The sequence below is a fragment of the Clupea harengus genome, chromosome 14, assembly GCF_900700415.2.
Source record: "Clupea harengus chromosome 14, Ch_v2.0.2, whole genome shotgun sequence".
Taxonomy (NCBI): Eukaryota; Metazoa; Chordata; class Actinopteri; order Clupeiformes; family Clupeidae; genus Clupea; species Clupea harengus.
The window spans coordinates 21,098,902-21,118,207 of record NC_045165.1 but is presented as its reverse complement, the minus strand read 5'-3'; the positions used below and the strand labels follow the sequence as shown (position 1 = coordinate 21,118,207).

Genomic DNA, 19,306 nt, shown 5'->3' with positions numbered 1-19,306 from the left:
TAAGCTGCTTGCAGCTAGCTAGCAAACTACGCTATCTAGTTTAGAAATCAGATATCAGTTATGGCTCATGTCAACTAGTATTATTACCATGCAGGAGGAGTTATTTTATTATTCCTCCATTTCAGTCACCCGTCCTGTTGTTTGTCAAGAGGGAAAGGCTTCGGTTGTGAATTGCTAGTACACAACTAGTCTCTCCAAAAAATGTTAATGTTACCGTCTGTAAAATTGCACTTTGAGCTATCCTTGCTAGAAAGCAAACGGCAGCAAGTTGCCAGGAGCTTAACATACTGTATCAATGTTTGACAAAACGTCCCAAAAGGCCATTATGAAGTTATTTTAATTTTTGTAGCATTTTGTGAATGGGCAACCTACCAAGGTATGCATAAGGCACAACCTGAGAGCAATAACCTGGCGATCTGATACAAAGCCATAGCATTACATCAGGATCATCATTTTACAAGCAAGTTACAGTGACTGTGAAATACTTTCAGCGAAATGCACACACATTCCTTGAACAATAACGTTACTAGCAGCTATCTTGCTCCACACTGCTACGTTACTGTACTGTACTCTATCACATGTGCCAAAATCAAGGCCCGCGGGCCAGATCCGGACCGCCAAGCAAGTTCCTCCGGCCCGCAGGCTCCTCGAAATGTTGCAAAAAGTTCCATTGATTTGAATGGGCCACAGTGTAATTTTATTTGCCCTGCCAGATAATATGTAATGTCTTAGAGCTGGCCTGTCGCACGCACCACTAATACTGCAAGTCCCACAATGCACTGCCACCGCGTTAGTACCTAGGTCGATTTAGGCCCACAAGAGCGACCCCTTGCCCCACTGTCTGCAGTCACCTGAAGCAATACCCTGAAGTCAAAGTTTAGCTTGCGGCCTGTCTCTCTCCCCCCCAAAAATGGCCAATATTGGCAGAATATATGTTTTCCGATGTAATGGGCCAACCTGTTTGTCTTATGTTTGGAACTGATGTGGCTGTAATGAAAGAATATAATTTAAGACAGCATTATGAAACGAAACACCAAGACAAGTACAAACATCTGGACATGAAACAGAAGCTCCAGAAGAAAAAGGATTTGAAAAGATTGCTGGTGTCACAGCAGACTGTTTCTTAAAAGCCAAATCACAAAGTGCGGCTGCTGTGAAGGCAAGCTTTATTGTAGTAGCGGAGATCGCTAAAGCAGCGCAACCCTTTACCGAGGGAGAATTTGTCAAGAACTGCATGAGCAAAGTTTGCGCCATCGTGTGCCCTGATAATAGGCAAGTGTTTTTAAATGTGAGCCTGAGCAGAAACATTGTTGCTGATTGTGTATGTGACCTTGCCACCGATCTACAACAACAGCCGATGGGAAAGGGAAAAGATTTCATCGCATACTCCCTTGCTGTGGATGAGAACAGCGACACATCTGATACTGCCCAGCTGACGATCTTCATTTGTGGAGTGGACTCGACTCTGTGCGTTATAGATGAACTTTTGGAATTTAAATCAAAGCATGGCACAACTACGGGGAAAGATCTCTTTGAAGAGGTATCCAAATGTGTAAATGAAATGGGGATGCCTTGACAAACTTGTTGGACTGACCACAGATGGAGCGCCTGCGATGTGCAGAAAAGAGAGGCATAAGAAATGAATGCCACTGATGTTTATTTTATTTTTAAATTTGATCTCTGTGTTTATAGGCAATAACTAAAAGGCCTAAGCTTTAGGCAGCTTGTCCCAGATTCAGTAGGCCTATGTTAAAGTTCATGTTTACATATGAAAAAATATAATATATCTTTTTTTTTTTCAAATAAATATTGAATATGTCCGGCCCTCGACTTGGACGCAGTTTTTAATTTTGGCCCTCTGTGTATTTGAGTTTGACACCCCTGCTCTAGATTGTCACCATCCTAGCTAGCTAGCTATGCTAGATACCTCTCCAGAGTCTCTCGCCAGAGACGGAATAAAGAATAAGAATAAAGAAACTTTATAGGTTATTAGTACTCCAGTAGCAGCCCATAGGTTGAGTATGAAGTATGAGTCCTGGCATCATCTGTCAGTCAATGGTATCCTTCACTCCAACTGATAATTGATTGTTTGCAAAAGCCCCGCCCCCTTAGTTACTGTTGCTATGTACTCCACTGGCAGGCTCAAGTTGAGTATGCATTATGAGCGGCATGACTTTTCTCAACGGTTTCTGGCTAATTTGACCATGAGGAACAAAACTAGGGTGCTGTCATTTACTGTAACCCGAGCAAACATCGAGACATCGAAACACCATAGTACTTCCATTATAGCCCACTGTTATATAAAGAAATAAAATAAACGTGGATCAAATATTTCCAGTGGGAGTGATATGTTTGGATGTTGGATGTTCGATATGTTTAACTGCATTTTAACAATAAAAATAGCAATACATTATTATTATTATTATTATTGTTTTTATTGTCATTATTGTTATGTATCATGGTATTATGTTCCTCGCTGACACCCGTAGTAAAACCCCGCATTGCATCAGGGGAAATGTATGTATACTGTGTTGTATGCAAGCGAGTGAAGTAAAAGACACAATGAATCCAACTCTGACTCTACCTGGTCTTATTCTGGAGTAATACCATGATTACCAAGACAGAACAACTGGCGACGAGGACGACGAATACATGCGTGTTTGTTGTACGAGGAAGACATGTTTAGTGCTTGGAATACTGGAAACGACCGGGATACAAACTTTTCGTGGATACCGTTAAATCTGGCATGCTAGCAAGCTACCAAACCGAGTCTACAAGAGGAGAGGAGAGATGAAAGAGGAGCGGTAAAGGAAAGAATTGTGAGTACAGCAAATTCGAAGATACGTGACTGTAAAAGAAACGAGTGCATTCTGCTTAAACCTGTATTGGAAAAAGTAAGAAAAAGTTTGAAGAAATGGCGGGGATAATCGGGAGCATTGGTGCTTTTGATGAACTGATTGAACCATGGACTGCATACACTGAACGTTTTGGATACTTTGTAGCTGCAAATAGCATTGACGAGGAGAAGACAGTACCCACGTTTCTTAGCGTGATGGGAGCTAAGACGTTTAATCTGTTGCGCTCTTTGATACAGCCGGATAAGCCCGGTGACAAAACATATGATGTGATTGTGCAAACATTAGCAAGGCACTTCTCTCCACAACCGTTGATCATAGCGGAACGTTTCCGTTTCCATAAGAGAAATCAAGAGGAGGGGGAGTCCGTGAATATGTTTGTTGCTACCATGAAAAGGCTAGCAGAGCATTGTGAATTTAAAGAGTCACTAAGCGAAGTAATAAGAGACAGACTGGTGTGTGGTCTCAGGAGTGAAGCCATACAGAAAAGATTGCTTACGGAAAAGGCATTGACACTGGACAGGGCAGTGGAAATAAGCGTGTCCATGGAGATGGCAGCTAAAGAGGCACATCAGCTAAGTTCAAGTACCACACTGCATAAGATTTCAAATGAAACTTATGAAAAGCAATTCAAATGCTACAGATGTGATAAGGTGGGACATGTAGCATCTGAATGCTGGAGCAAAGACCTAGATTGCAGGAAATGCGGGAAAAAGGGTCACATTGAACGTGCTTGCAAGAGTAAAAGGATTACAAACAACAAAAGAGAGCCTCAGCCACCAAAACGTGTTTGGAAAAAGAAAGGGGTGTATAATGTAGAATACCAGAATGACTCATCTGGAGATAGTAGCAGCTCAGATGATAGGAGAGTTCACATACTGACCATTAAGGGAGGGTCACAGGGGTACTCGGTTACTCCATTATTGGAAGGGCAACCCACTCACATGGAGATTGACACTGGGGCAGCAGTGTCAATTGTATCAGACCGCATCTACAACAAGGCATTAAAACATCTGCCATTAAAAAAGTCTAACATCCTCTTAAAGACCTACACTGGTGAAACAGTGCCAGTCAGCGGCATAGTTGAGGTAGGGGTCAAACTGAATAAGCAAACAGCTACATTGCCGCTCTACATCGTGCAAGGCAATTATCCATCTCTCTGTGGGCGTGCATGGCTGGAAAAGATGCGTTTTGACTGGTCAACCATCTTCATGATCTCCAAGGCGGAACCAGGTCTAACCACAGTCCTAGAGAAGTACGCAGAGGTGTTTAAAGACGAACTGGGAAGCATGAAGAACATCATGACTAAACTAGATCTGAAGTCTGGTAGCAAACCAAGGTTCATGAAAGCCAGAGCGGTGCCCTATGCTCTTAGACCAAAAGTGGAAGCAGAGTTAAAATCGTTAGTAGAGAGTGGCGTGCTTGAGCCTGTCAGTGTGAGTGAATGGGCAACGCCCATAGTTCCTGTAATAAAAAAAAACGGATCTATCAGGATTTGTGGGGATTTCAAGGTGACAGTTAACCCTGTGTTGGAAGTGGAACAATATCCACTCCCTCTCATCGAAGATCTGTTTGCTGGCTTAGCAGGAGGGAAAAAATTCAGCAAAATTGACCTGAGCCAAGCATACCTGCAAATGCATGTCGCTGAACAGTCACGAAAGCAGCTGACCATCAACACTCATAAGGGGCTATACAGATACTTCCGTCTGCCTTTTGGGATCACATCTGCCCCATCTTTGTTTCAGCGAGCGATGGATCAAGTCTTAAGTGGTTTGTCTGGAGTACAGTGCTACCTGGACGATATCTTAGTCACGGGGAAGACTGAGGAAGAGCACTTGAGGAATCTTGAGGCCACCCTGCAAAGACTGAAAGAATATGGACTCAGAGTCCGCAAGGCTAAGTGTGAATTCTTTAAGTCTTCTGTGGAGTACTTGGGGCATGTGATTGATGCCCAAGGCTTACACAAGGCTCCATCAAAGGTCCGAGCCATCACTGGGGCCCCAGCGCCACAAAATGTAAGTCAACTACGTTCTTATCTTGGTCTGCTTAATTATTATGGAAAGTTTATTCCTAATCTGGCATCCATGTTGAAGCCTCTCCATCAGCTTTTGTGCCAAGACAAGGTGTGGAAATGGACAGCTCAATGTGATCAGGTGTTTGCACAAACCAAAGAAGCTTTAGTGAAATCAGAGGCATTGATACACTTTGACCCCTCACTTCCGCTACAATTAGCCTGTGATGCATCGCCTTATGGCATAGGTGCCGTAGTGTCACATATACTGGCAAATGGTGAGGAAAGACCAATAGCGTTTGCGTCACGCTCACTCAACAATGCCGAAAGCAACTACGCCCAAATAGAGAGAGAGGCCCTAGGGATAGTTTTTGGTATCCGGAAGTTCCACCAATACTTGTTTGGGAGGAAGTTCACTCTTCTAACAGATCATCGCCCTCTCACCACCATTTTTGGGCCACACACAGGGATTCCGTCATTGGCTGCGAGTCGGATGCAAAGGTGGGCATTGATTCTCTCCGCTCACACATATGACATTAAGTACCGGAAGTCTGAACTGCACTCAAATGCTGATGGTCTCTCCAGACTGCCATTGCCTGACACTCATGTCATGTCTAAGCAAGCAGACATCTTCTACTTCCAGCAGGTAGACGGGACACCAATCACCTGTACACAAGTGAAACGTCAGAGCAGAAATGACCCTGTGCTCTCTAAGATGATTGATGTCGTAGTGAGTGGAAGGAAAGTGGAGAGTTTAGCGGAACTGAAACCGTATCTCTCAAGGATGAATGAACTCTCAGTCCAAGCAGGATGTCTGTTATGGGGGCAGAGGGTAATCATTCCACCAAATCTGAGGGAAGCACTGCTACAACAGTTACATTCAGGGCACTGTGGAATGGTTCGCATGAAAGAACTGGCGAGGAGCTACTTCTGGTGGCCAGGACTCGATGGTCATATTGAAGACAGGGTGAAGTCTTGTGGCTCATGTCAGAGCGTCCGCAACACACCACAGTTAGCCCCTCTGCACCCATGGGACTGGCCTGAGGAAGCATGGCAACGGATACATATCGATTTTGCCGGCCCATTTGAAGAGAGAATGTTGCTGGTAGCTATTGATGCACATAGTAAGTGGCCAGAAGTGGCAATTATGAGATCCACCACAGCCCAGAAAACAATTGAGAAGCTGGCGGAAATGTTCAGTCGTTTTGGTTTTCCAGAACAGCTGGTGAGTGACAATGGTCCGCAATTTGTCTCTGCAGATCTTGCCAAGTTCCTTGAAAGGCACGGAATTCAACATATACGGTCTGCTCCATATCACCCCGCTACTAACGGATTAGCAGAAAGATTTATTCAGAGCATGAAACACTCACTCAAGGCTTCGCAAGGACAAGGTTCCCTCCATCAACGACTGCATGCTTTCTTGTTGTCATACAGGAATGTGCCACATGGAACGACAAAAGAGTCTCCATCAACACTTCTGATGAAAAGACGTTTGCGTACCAGCTTCGATCTTCTGAAACCTCCCAAGATTAAGTCGGTGGTGTGGCGTGAACAACAGGCGCAGATACAAAGGCGGCAGAAGACGGCAAGAGACGAAGTCTTCTGTCCTGGAGACCCGGTGATGGCACGTAATTATACAAGTGGTGCAAAATGGGTTCCAGGCACAATAATTGCACAGACAGGTCCTGTGTCTTACACGGTCCAAACAGCTGAGGACAGGGTCTGGAAGAGACACACAGATCAACTGCTACAGGGAACAGCAACTCCAGTGTTGTCTTCACCTGGGGGGTGTCCACAACCAGTGCCACAACTTCCCACTGAGGTACCTACTACCATCAGTGTGCCAGCACAAATTCCACAGTCTGCTACAATCGCTCTAGACCCAGTTTCTCCAATGGCTGAGTCTATGTCATCCCCATCTACACCGGTGCCACTGCCTGGCAACCCCGGTGTATCCTCACCCAAAGAAGTGACTGTTCGTCGGTATCCAGTCAGGGAACACCGACCACCAAACCGTTTGAAGTATTAGATATGTGACATACCCAGTGCTGTGGGGCAGAATAAACCCCAGGGAAATGTCTGGATTTGAGGCAGTCTACCCTCATTTCCGTAGCATAGCCTAGATAAAAAAAACACACACATGGTATTGTGAAATGTTGGTGCATTAAATGGTGATGGTCTCATAATGATATTAAGATGGTGTGGTTATGGGTAGAGTTAGTCTGTAAGTGGGGTTTGTTATTTGTTGGATTTCAAGGTACTTTTCATTTAAGGGGGGAGGAGTTGTTATGTATCATGGTATTATGTTCCTCGCTGACACCCGTAGTAAAACCCCGCATTGCATCAGGGGAAATGTATGTATACTGTGTTGTATGCAAGCGAGTGAAGTAAAAGACACAATGAATCCAACTCTGACTCTACCTGGTCTTATTCTGGAGTAATACCATGATTACCAAGACAGAACAATTATTGTTGCCATTATTGTTATTTATTCATTGTTTTTTATTTAAATGTGTATTTTCTATTGCTAGTTTTGTGGAGTGTAATTTTTAAGTCGCTTTGGCCGGAGCTTCTGCTATACCTTAACCATAACCATATCCATGTTTATTATCTTGTATACTAATATCGAGCTAGCTAGCCAGCTCACTGTTTTTTGCACTCAGACACTTAACCCATGGGCCACAAATATGGAGGATACCTTGGCAACCAGAGCAAAATTCATCACTTCAAACCACGTGAGAACGTTCACTCCGGTCATTGGTCAGATGTGTCAGGGGCGGGATCAAGAAAGTAAATACAAGAAGAAGGTCCTGTGTTGGTCATGGATCGATGATCTTTCATCCGTTGTCACTGCTGGCTGTCGCTACTGGCTGGGGATCGCTGCTTTTGGGGTCTGAAGGCTGTCACTCACTGCTGTTCATCGTTGGAAAGTCGCCATCACTTGAAGTGGCCGCTCGTAGGGCAGTCAACACTAGAGTCACTGTGTCTCGCTCTTTGCTGAACAATGCCGCCACTGCTCTTCTTCGCATGGCCGCCCAGACAGGGTGTCTGCATTAGCGTGGAGACAGCTTGGTGACGAGTTCTTGAACGTCATAGTCCTGCAGAGTCTAGAGCCATTGGGCCAGCTGCCCCTCCAGCTCTTTGAATTTCAGCAGCCAGGTGAGAGAGACATGGTCATTGCGCAATAGAATCGTCTGAAAAAAGACACTGGTACTCAGCACAGTGGCTCCACCTGCTGCTTCTTCCCACTGGTTCGAGGTTCGTTAAGGCTGCTGGAATATTGCGCTTTAGTCGTGCTCCACTCCGGTGCAGTTCCTTGATGAGATCTTCAATCATCGGCGTCTCCATTCCTCTAGCTGGTGCTTTATCCCACTTCTGACACCAATGTAGCAAAGACACAAGAGTCAGGCTTTTTTTTGGCTCTATGCTGTTTATTGGCGCAAGGCAATACAAGCTTCAGACTGATACCAAGCAGGGGAAAGGATCAGGGATCTTGTACTCAGACAGAGGTTACAAGGCAAATCATTCTCCATGCATTTTTTTGTGAGATGAATGTTGCTTGCTATTTAACTAATGTTAGCTAAGTTACTCATTATACCTTGTCTGATCAACAAGAAAAGTGTTGACTTGAAAAGCTTACTGAAAAAATAAGAAAGCTATTTAACACATTGTTACTTCTTTTAGGAAATACTGGCTTGTAGGTTTGATTCTGGCAACTTTTGGGAATGTGGTTGTTATTCCTATGAGTGTAAGCTTTTTCACTGAGGAGGTTCACTACAGTCCTGCATGGATTGCATTAAATGTAGCTGTGGACTTTTTGTTCATCATGGATCTATGCCTAAATTTCCGCATTGGGTTTTGGAGTGATGAAAATGGAGTAAGTGACCATATTCATTTATTAGTATTTTGTGACCAAATTAAAGTGATGCAACTGATTTCTGAAGTAACCATCTGAATGTACTATTATATACTATGTAATGTTCTTGCTGTACCTTTTCTTTCCAAGATTGTTGTTTTGGAGACTAAGATAATAAAGAATAATTATATTAAAACATGGTTCATCCCAGACTTAGTAGCTGTGATACCAGTTGACTATATGATTCTAATTAGTGAGGTAAGTGCAAATTATTTGTTCATGACACTGAATTTGGAGTTTAGGTAACCTCTTTGCTGAATGAGAATTTGTGTACTCCAGGTTTTGGGAGACTGGACTGGAACTACAACTGCAATTGCAGGTGTAAGAGTGGTAAAAATGATTAAACTCACCCGATTATTCAGCTTGTTACGCCTACTGAGATTTTCCAGGCTGCTGCGATATGCTCACAACTGGGAAGAGGTAAGTGGATCTCATGTGTTTCCTGTTGTTATCATTACTTGAACATTTACCTTTGCACCTCGCTTTTGTGATGTAATACAACAGGATTTTCAAGCGTACTTTCAATACTCCACACTTCCAACCTCTTCCAAGCTTGCAAGTCTCTTGTCCTCCTCTGCATTGTGCACTGTCAGAAAAGTAGGCACCCTAAAGGCCGCAACAGCAAGACATTAGGTGATGGGGTTGTTTGTTTTGGTGTCACAGACGCTAACACACAAGGCCAGACGTGACTTAGGCACTTTGTTATGAGAGTTACGGGTTTTAGGACAGCCTCCATCTCAGATAATTTTGGTTTGTTGTTCCTTCCCTTACCTGCCCTTACCTTGACAAAAAGACTTGCCCAGTTTTATGTTTGAATATTTTAAACTCAGTCTGCACAAGATATTTGTTTGATTTAGACAATGCAAATGCTATAAACATGCCAAATTCCATGGTTGTACCTAGACATGTATTGTACCTCCGGTTCTAAGAGACTAGCTAGCCTGTAACCTGCCATGTCTCATTTATTTATTTTACTGCATTTTCTGTCATTTTGATTAGGTTCGTGGCTTGAATGTTGGAGCCATTGCTACTCTCCTTCAGGTTCTTCATGTGATTGTAATCATTGTTCTGATGTGTCACTGGAGTGCTTGCTTCCACTTCATGGTGGCTTCAATCCAAGACTTCCCAGAAAATAGCTGGGTTACTCGGGAAGGCCTTCAGGTTGGACTCATTATAACGAATTGAAATATATATATATATATATCTTTCCTAAAGAATTTTACAAAACTGTGCTATTTTTTTCTTTCCTTTTTTTTTTTTAGAACAGAACTATGATTAGGCAATACACAACATGCATGTTTCGTTCACTTTGCCACATGATGACCCTTAACTATGGATCTCGTGGAGTTCCCAAGGGTGAGAAATTGAAAAATGTCTGTAAATAGTAAAATCTCCTTCAAGTACCTTAAATGGAAATATAGATAAAGATCACTCAAAGAAATTGACAGACATAAGTAGAGAAGTAAGAGCAGGCACATTATCAAATTTAATAACACCATATTGATCAAAGTGCTGCACAGTGAGTCACAAATAAAATGTAAAAAAGAAAGTATAGTAAGATTGAGTAAAATTGTACAATCATCATGTTAAATCATAGCCCAACTATCAATAGATACACCAAACGTTTGAGCTCCTCTGTTATTGTTTGTATACATGTTGCGTGAGATAATGTCACCACACCACAACTGCCACCAACCTACCTACCTGCCTTCATTGGTACATCTTATTTTGGAAAAACCATATAGGTACTCCTTCGGAGCGTACCACAGTGAATTGTATTGTACCATTCTGTACTACAACTGTACATTTTAAGTGCACCGCGACTGTCATTTAAAAAAAGTTTTTAGTGCATAATTTTTAAGTGAGGCATCATATCCATCCTACAAATTTCATCCAATTCCAGTGGCTTTAACATTCATGCTATCTGACACTCAAAAACGGATGCATTATTTGGTAGATCTAAGCAGCCTAAAGGTGGAGTGAGGGCAAAGGGGGTTCTTGAAATGTAATGGGGTGCATGTGTACACGTGTTTAACAAACATACTCAAACCTGTAAATCAAAGAAACTACTCTTGTGGTGCCAGATGTTTAATACAATATTAGAAATATATGTCTGGGAGACTTTCTGGTTGAGACCTATTAGCATGTGAAGTGTATTTCAAACATTCTAAATCAACAAAGTGCCAAGTAAAAGGAGATTTCACTGTGGTGGTGCATATTCAAGCAGATCATCAGTAAAGGTTAGTGGTGCCGCTACCAAGATATATCCCCAGGCAAACACAACCACAAAGGGCCAAAGGCACCTGTGAGTCTACAAGAGTACATAGAAGTGTGTGTACTTTGTGTTATTTCAAGGTTTGCCATGAATCCTTATCCTTTTAGGTGTCACAGATCTGTGGGTGGATATAATCAGCATGATGGTGGGAACGGTTATGTATGCCCTGGTCCTGGCCCGCATAACAGCCCTGGTAACTCACTCCAGGGTCAGTGAGAATGTCTACAAGAGCAGGGTGAGGTGTACCCTGCTTCTGTGTACCAGATAGATTGAGAAATGAGAAATGGCTTACTCTGTGAAGGTCACTGTTAAAGCCGTTTCAGCATTATGGTTACACTTCAGCTGCAGTGCCCTTTTCCAACACATGAGGCCAGTATTAGAATAGTATACAGATGTTTGTGAGTGACTTTGTGTATGTACTATTTGGGAGATGGTATATTCCTCCTTTATTTGAGATGTGCTCATATGTTGATATTCTCTGGATTAATTTCAGCGAGCATTTAAATTCACACCAAATACACACAGTCTTAGATCTGCAGTGACATAGGATGTACAAGAAACTGAACTGGTCACTGAGCATGATGTCATGAAACTGTGGTTAATCTTTAGTCATTAGATGTTCATTTGCTCCCTGAACTTCTTTTTCTCACACATCTGTGGTGACATGGTGAATTTGGTGCATGATGTGTAATCTCTGGCCGTTATGAACCTTCTAGGGGTGATGTTGCTGGAGCTGATTTCAGGCTGATTAGAAAGGCTGATCTCAGAATGTCTTTGTGTTTCCAGTACGATGAGTTGTGCCAGTACATGCGTCAGTATCGCATACCAGGTGCCCTGCGCGAGAGAGCCATTTGCCATTTGGCTAGCCGATACCAGGGAAAGTGGTTTGATGAGAAGGCTATTCTGATGGAGCTCAATGAACCTCTAAGACGGGTATGGGAACTTTGTTCATTTCAGTCTACACAGATTGCCCTGTACCTTACCTGGTAAAGACACTTAGGTCAGTAAAAGTTACACGTGATGCAGTGTCATGCAGAGTGATAGAGACTTTTTCATCTTTACCTCCTGGTAAGATTTTGCTTTTGTAAGGGCCTTGATTAATATGGATGAAATGTAAAACAAAAGCACCACCTTTTAATCACAGGTTACCATGTTTTTACAAAATAAAATTCTCTCAACGAGTTTGGACAGAAAAATCTATTTGGGAACAGTGCATTTCAGATTGAAAGTTAGGATATTTATTCAAATAAATAGAATTTAATTGAATATTCTGACTGAATTGTTGAGTAGAAATTCCCCATACTGTACATTGAAATCAATTTGCCCATGTTAAGATGTTAACATATAAGTATGTGAAATGTGTGTGACATATGTGCCTGGTTCTCCAGTTAAGCGTGGGAAAAGTATATGTGTGCATGTGTGTCAATGCAAGGCTTACCAGTTAGTGTCACAAATTAATTGCCTCATTTGTATGGCAGACTGAATCGAAATTGTACTACTTGTCAGAGTGGCACTTGCAGGCACTGTTGTTAATGATTACTCATCTGGAGAAACTTTTTGAACATCAAGCGTATTATACTCTCTCAAGACTTGCTGTTCAGAGAGGTTCATTTCACCTGCAGTGCCTGCATTTTTGCAACAGATAGTAATAATGGAGCAACAGTAACATTAAGGTCCTACAGGGGTATTATTCCTTCCATTAAACAGATATGATTGATCCTATATGTGTTTTGCTGCAACGTGATCAGAGTTTACAGCATGTAGTAGACCTAGAATACAAATGGTTTGGGCCAAATTACTCTCTATGTGCCAGTGATCACAGTTTAAAAACATTGATTTAGATATAAAATAGATTCTCCTCTAATTGTGGATGATAGACTGACTCAATATTGTGGATGTTATTCTATTACATTGTGTTATGGCAACTGTACAGCAGTTTTCAGATGGGTGTCATCAAAGAGGGTTGTGGTCTGTTGTGTAAGGTGGTGTTGGATAGCATTTAAGAAATGTATACTTCAGTTATAGGTAGGTGTGCTTTGTTGCACAATTTAGTGGACAATTTTAGTTGAGTTGAGTTGCTTTTTCATGTAAGGGACATGTGTTATAAAGAAACTCAATGGTCACACATGTGTAAATTGGGTAATGAAGAAAAAACGATCTTGTGGTGACAAACCGCCCATATAACTTTTTTATCAGTGTGTCTCCTAATGAAACATCCACTTATATTTCTTCTGTTTAACAGGAAATCATAAGCTACAATTGCTCCAATCTCATCAAAAAACACCCAGTCTTCAAAGATGCCAATCCTCTCTACCTGTTAGAGCTGCTGGACAAGTTGGAGTTTGAATGCTATCAACCCGGGGAACTCATCATTGGGATAGGGACCGTGGGTGACTGCATGTATTTCATTGAAAAGGGCGATGTTGAAGTGGCCTCACCTGGTTACACCCAAATACTGTCAGATGGGTCTTTCTTTGGAGGTAACGGCTTTCAACCACACAGTTTTGTTTTTCAGTTCCTTCCCTCAGTTTATGTCTTCCACAAACTGTCCACGCTGGAACTCAATCTGTCTGCAGCTCTTCTCCATTTTGATGTTGGCTTGAGAATTAGTAGACAGATTGGCTGAAGATGAGTGCACCCAATTCTATGGTTGAGGGATCAAGGGAAGACCTCTGTCTTCTCTCAACCTTTCATATCAGACTTGTTCCACAGAATTCTATAGGGCATGTGTAAATATTAGCAGGTTAGAGGTTCAATAAGAAGAGCATTGCCTTCCTAGTAGCTGTATTCAATTTAAATGTTCTTCACAAAGGGGGCTTGCTTGTGAGCATGCATTATGTCAGAGCAATACACTCATTTTTTTGATCATTACAGAACAAAACAGAATTTTGCCAACTTAAGGGCCCTGTTTTGACTGTGGAAACGACTGGTGGAAACGGCCTATTCTGCCCGGGTGGGTTGTTTTATATTAAACCTTCTTCCGAGGCATGGATTTGTATATAGGAGTGGCGACATATTCTCTGACCGGGAACATTTGCATGTGCCAATCGCAAACTATCACTACTGTCTGTTTTATCTAGTGAAAATGATCACATTCCCTTTATTTAGATGGGCTCCTTATGTTTACATATTTCTGCATTAGCAAGCAAGCAGGAGCAACCCTGTGCTATAGGTTAATGCAATTAATCTATCTATCCTCGAAGTTAGAACATATCCTGGCAGAAAAGAATAAAATGTTTGTTTTAATAGAATAAACCCCTTAAAAGACCGGGAGGAGGTAGTCTATTCTGGTCGACTTGATTTAAATGCTCAGTCAGCTGTAAACGAATGTCATTCATACACAATAATGACGTTTCATGTTATTTCTAATCACATATTCTAGTCTAATTAGACTAAGACATAAGAAGAGATGCCATGTCACACCAGTGCATTTTTCACGAATGATTTTGTTTCTTGGCGCCAATGGAATACGTTTTACGCATCAGGTTCTTTCCCTGTCTCTGGGATATCTCATATCGTCAGTATATCAATACATACAGTCACCAGTAGCCTTGTGTTACGCAAATATATGCCTTTTGTATGTCCTCTCCCTCCCGTTAATCCAATGGTCAGCTAAACTGGCTTTCACTCACCTGTTCGGTGCTGCTTGGGTTCTGGATGCTTAGATTGCACCAGATAGTCTACAGTTTGTACCCAGAATAATTATAACTAAAAAAGCCATGTAAAGGATACAATTTCCATCTAATTAACGTTGAATCCCATAGTTACCTGAGGGGAACCTAATATGCAGTTGCAGTAAAGGCTTAAGATCCTTCTTTCGAATCACCACACCATACAAAGGCCATACTATTGGGGAAAAGAGTAAAACCTGCCTACTAAGAAAACTTTTAGTTCCATTGAAAATAGCACTGACCTCTTATGCTCCCACAAGCCGCACCGCAGCGAGTGCTAAATAATCGACTGAAACATACAACATTTCAGCATGGATGTAAGCTAGATGCATTTTTTCGTTTCAGTACCTAGCTCCACAGTTCTATTAGATTCATTTAGATTATTAATTGTAATATGTATGGTATGTTACACATGTTTGGACATTTTTGTATTCTAGGTCTCAATAAATTATACAGATTGGACATGAGATGGAATATACTGATTTCAACAAAAATAACGTTATTTATTATGGAATGTAAGTGAGCAAAAGAATGTTTATTCCTTTCTAAAAGTGCTCCTAGTGAACACTGTCCAGAATCTGCGGCTATATTGCCATCTTTGTATATCGTAATGTCACTGTAAAGCGATTACTCGACAATGCTATTGGTCAGCTTTAACCAAACCTTTCTCTAATTAACTTCAGCCTGGCTCTGCCCTCTTAGTGCCTTTGACCACACCTTTGCCTCGCGCTCTGCAGCATCAGCTTTTTGTGCTTTGTGCTTTGTGCTTTTTGTGCTTTTTGTGTTTAAAACGGCGAAAGCGCCTGGCAGATATGGCAGGGCTTACGCACTGTAAGCCCTGCCATATCTGCCAGGCGCTTTCGCCGTTTAAATAGGGCACTAAATATTTCGTATTTTTCTTTCTCCAAATGGATGTACTCCATTTTGGAATTGGCCTGGTTTGCAGCCTGGAAAACTGCGTCCTAATGTGCTGTTGCATATGCACCTACCAATTTTAGATTCCGACGTTCCCCGTGATTATTTACACCTTCAAGGCAGCTCGATTGAACTGAACATCAGTCAATTAGCAAATCAGAAATGTTCCTATGATTCCAATTTAGTGAGGAGTCCTTGGCTCCCCTCTACTCCTCCTCCCCCTCTCCTACCTCCCCCCTTTTAGATTTGCACCCTGACAGTGACAAATGACTCCTCTGCCCGCCGAGATTGGAAATTAAAAGCATTTAGAGTTGCTCATGCATTTATGCTAATGAGAAATTCAGCTATGATTTGCATGCAAAAGAGCCCGGGCTGAAAGCTCATCATTTTCTCCATCCCCAGTGCTCCTGTTTCTGTGTCCTCCCTCTTTTGACCACAGTGAGGGGGATACAAACAGTGTGTGTGTGTGTGGATATGGATGTTTTGGTGCACACTGAAGCTTTACCAAGTGATTGACATTTGTGTTTGTCTGCTGAAAATTCAAAAAAATTATCACAACCCATTTTAACAATTAATATAAGCAAGACCTTGAAAAAAGTAGTCGGTCTTAAATCTGTGACAATCTAGGTTTTTGGAATGTTTAAATGCCCACTCCTTTGCCACGTGTCCTGATTTAATTTTTCTCCTTCAGTGGATTGAAGTGGTATGTGCAACTAGCTTGACATAATGTCAAACATGCATCACTGACCTCTAGACATGTTTTCAGATGCATAAGACACATCTGTGCGTGGCTTGCTTTACCAAGGAACGGATGATATGTAAGGGATAATGTATTGTCCGGAGGTCATTATCCAAAAATAAATCCAGACGGGGCGAACACGACCCCGACGCGCAGCGGCTATTATAAACGTAAAATAAGTGATCTTAATTGTCTTAATTGATAATAATTTTTGTATTTTTAAAAGAGATCTTAACCGCATTTTAGGTGAGGTCTGTCTTGAAAATCAGGTTACAAAAATGAGTTTGCAATGATATAATAAACATAATGATAATGTAATGATGTGTAGTTCTGAAGTGTTTCTGCTGCTCCCCTCATTGACATTGATACACTGAAATACAATCTGCATAATGTGTATAGCAGCTAGTTTGCATAATTCATTTTTTTGTCAAACTAATTTGGTGGGGAAGAGAAGTATAGCTGTGTTTCGACTCTGTTTACCCAGTTCTGATCTGTGAAATGGCACAGATCGAATATGTATGTGGTATCCTATATTGATGGAATATGTGTCATGTTAGTGTAAACTGGATGAGAATTGTTCCATGTCTATAGGTGGAAGAAATGTCATAAGAATGAGATGTCTGCTCACGCTAACCTTGTGTAACTGCTCTGGTGGAAATACAAAGGTAAACGTGTGCAACATCATTCCTAAAGAGGAATGGTGTGATAATAGCAACAGTTGAAACTTTGTCAACTGTTGCTCCATGTCAAAGATTCCACCGCCTCTCTTTTTGCATTAATCCACACATCCATTGCAAGACACGCAGGCCAGTAAATATGGCACACAAAACCAATGCCTGGATCTTTTACCTGTTACAAGGTGAAAGCAGATTGTACAAAACATTGAAGACAGGTTAAATAAAATGAATTTTGTCTTAGTGACAACTGGAATAGTTAAAAAAAAAAACAAGCAGCATGCAGGCTACCGTGGAAACTAAATTGTAAATACAACACCACTCATGACATTGATTTTTGCCAGTTGGGCTCTGTAAAGCACTTTGAGACGATGTCTATAGTTAATGGCACTGCATAAATGAATAAAAATGAATTGAATTAGCTAACATCATTACTCAAAACTTGCTTGTCTGCCTTCCTTTTTTTTTATCCGATAGTATGATGATAACACAAACATCGGCATGCAAATACTGCATCAGAATTTCAATATACTTCAGTGCTGGAGTCACACTTAAGGCAGCGGGAGGTTGAAGTGCACTCAGACATGTACTTTCTGTCCTCAGATTACTTCAGTAAAAGCATGAATTGCAATCTCTTATGGTGCTATTGCTCTGAACCTGCATAACCTGTGAAGATGCATTGGTCCTGTTAAAGATGAAAGGGTTTAGGGATCTAAAACTTAAGGGACCATTAGAGATCAGACGGAATGACAGCCAAGCCAAGGTGTCACTTTTTCACTTCTTTAAGCTAAGGCTTTTACCCTAATTTAGGAGATGATAATGATCATATCAGGCTATCTGCCACATACAAATGATTTACACACTTTAAACACCATGTATTTCTCACCCTAATTTAGTGAGTGTTGAAAACATGATATGTACGTCCATGTTTTAAGTAGTGATAGAGAATACAGACAGAAAAAACAATTTTTCTTTCTTTATCAACGTATTTCCTAGCGCTGGAAATAGATGCATTAAAATATAGAATGAAATGCTCTGTTCATTTGGTTTGTGTTTGTTGAAGTGTCAATGGAATGGAGTTTTATTTCATGGAAGAGTCTGTGGAAGAGCTTTAAAAAAAAATAAAGAATTCTCATGGCACTTCTATTTGTCATCCTGTCGTTTCAATGAGGAGGCTGCAGCAATTAGAAACACGGTTACTGTGCAATTAAAACGGCTGCTTTCATTAATAATTTTGATATAAATTCATCATCACGGGAGAGAATGTTAGGCGCTGCAAAGGCGTTTCAATTATGTTTCTTAATTAGAAATGTCAATATTAAGAAATAATTAAACTCTGAAATATATTAAGGTTGTCATATGTACTTCTTAAAAACAGCATGAGTATCTCTTGCATCTTGGCCCTTGTGGGATCTGATAGTCTCTATAAGACATATATTAAATATATACATACTTACTATATACACACTATATACATTCTTTCTAGATATACATACTCTATACTTTATATACTCTTTCTATCTGATCGAATGCAGTGTACAACACATGGATATTGTGATGTCTCATTCTTTCTCATCACATGGGCATAAAGAGAATAAATTGTTACTAAATGAAATATTCATGTCAGCAAATAACAGTGTGTGTTTGTTTGTTGTTCCCTCAGAGCTGTGTGTGATGACAGACATAACCAAACGCCAAGCTAACGTGAGAGCATTGACCTCCTGCCGCCTGTACAGCCTCAGTATTAGTAGCTACGAGCACGTCTCGAAGCTCTTCCCTAAAGCCATGCATGGGATGGAAACGCAGGCACAGCAGCTATTGCAAAATCTTGGAACAAGTATTGAATAGATTTCATGATTTTTTGGAAAAAATAAATATGTTTGCTAAATACTTAAACTTTGAACGGAATGGTTCTTTCCTGTAAACTTGTGCATGTGACGTCTGTGATCTTTTGTCAGAAGCAATAGAAGAATTGCACTTGGTGTGAATTATGGTCAATAATGGTATTTTATATTGTGCATGTTGTCTGAGAAAGAGGGTTTATTTGTTTTCTCATGTTCTGATGTTTATTTTCAGTGCAAAACCAAAACTTGATGAGGACAGATCAGGTGCTTTTTTTTTTACACTTTATACCTACTGCCTCACAATAAATGTTGTTATTCAAATGCTATGCATATGTTTTTGACTTTTTACAGCCATATAAGGTGCCTGATGTATGGAATATTTAAATTAAAACCTAAAATAAAGCAT

General features: G+C 41.1%; 1 protein-coding gene across 2 annotated transcripts; it reads left to right on the top strand.

Moving 5' to 3' along the window:
- The first annotated feature begins 7,339 nt into the window (after nucleotides 1-7,339).
- LOC116223525 (potassium/sodium hyperpolarization-activated cyclic nucleotide-gated channel 2-like) lies at nucleotides 7,340-18,952 on the top strand. Of its 2 annotated transcripts, none has more exons than XM_031580590.1 (5): nucleotides 7,340-9,943; nucleotides 11,165-11,292; nucleotides 11,844-11,990; nucleotides 13,300-13,537; nucleotides 18,720-18,952. In XM_031580590.1, the coding sequence occupies exons 2-5, from the start codon at nucleotides 11,197-11,199 to the stop codon at nucleotides 18,902-18,904; spliced, it is 666 nt and encodes a 221-aa protein (XP_031436450.1). In that variant the 5' UTR covers nucleotides 7,340-9,943; nucleotides 11,165-11,196; the 3' UTR covers nucleotides 18,905-18,952. The 2 variants fall into 2 exon arrangements, with proteins under 2 accessions (XP_031436450.1, XP_031436449.1); XM_031580589.1 differs by having other exon boundaries at nucleotides 7,340-10,138.
- Nucleotides 18,953-19,306: the final 354 nt, after the last annotated feature.

Bases quoted from the DNA above. Each gene is read 5' to 3' on its own strand.
- LOC116223525 (XM_031580589.1), top strand. From the start codon at position 10,054: ATGATTAGGCAATACACAACATGCATGTTTCGTTCACTTTGCCACATG. The intron at 11,991-13,299 runs GTATGGGAACTT...TCTGTTTAACAG, and splicing joins TCAATGAACCTCTAAGACGG to GAAATCATAAGCTACAATTG. The intron at 13,538-18,719 runs GTAACGGCTTTC...TTGTTCCCTCAG, and splicing joins AGATGGGTCTTTCTTTGGAG to AGCTGTGTGTGATGACAGAC.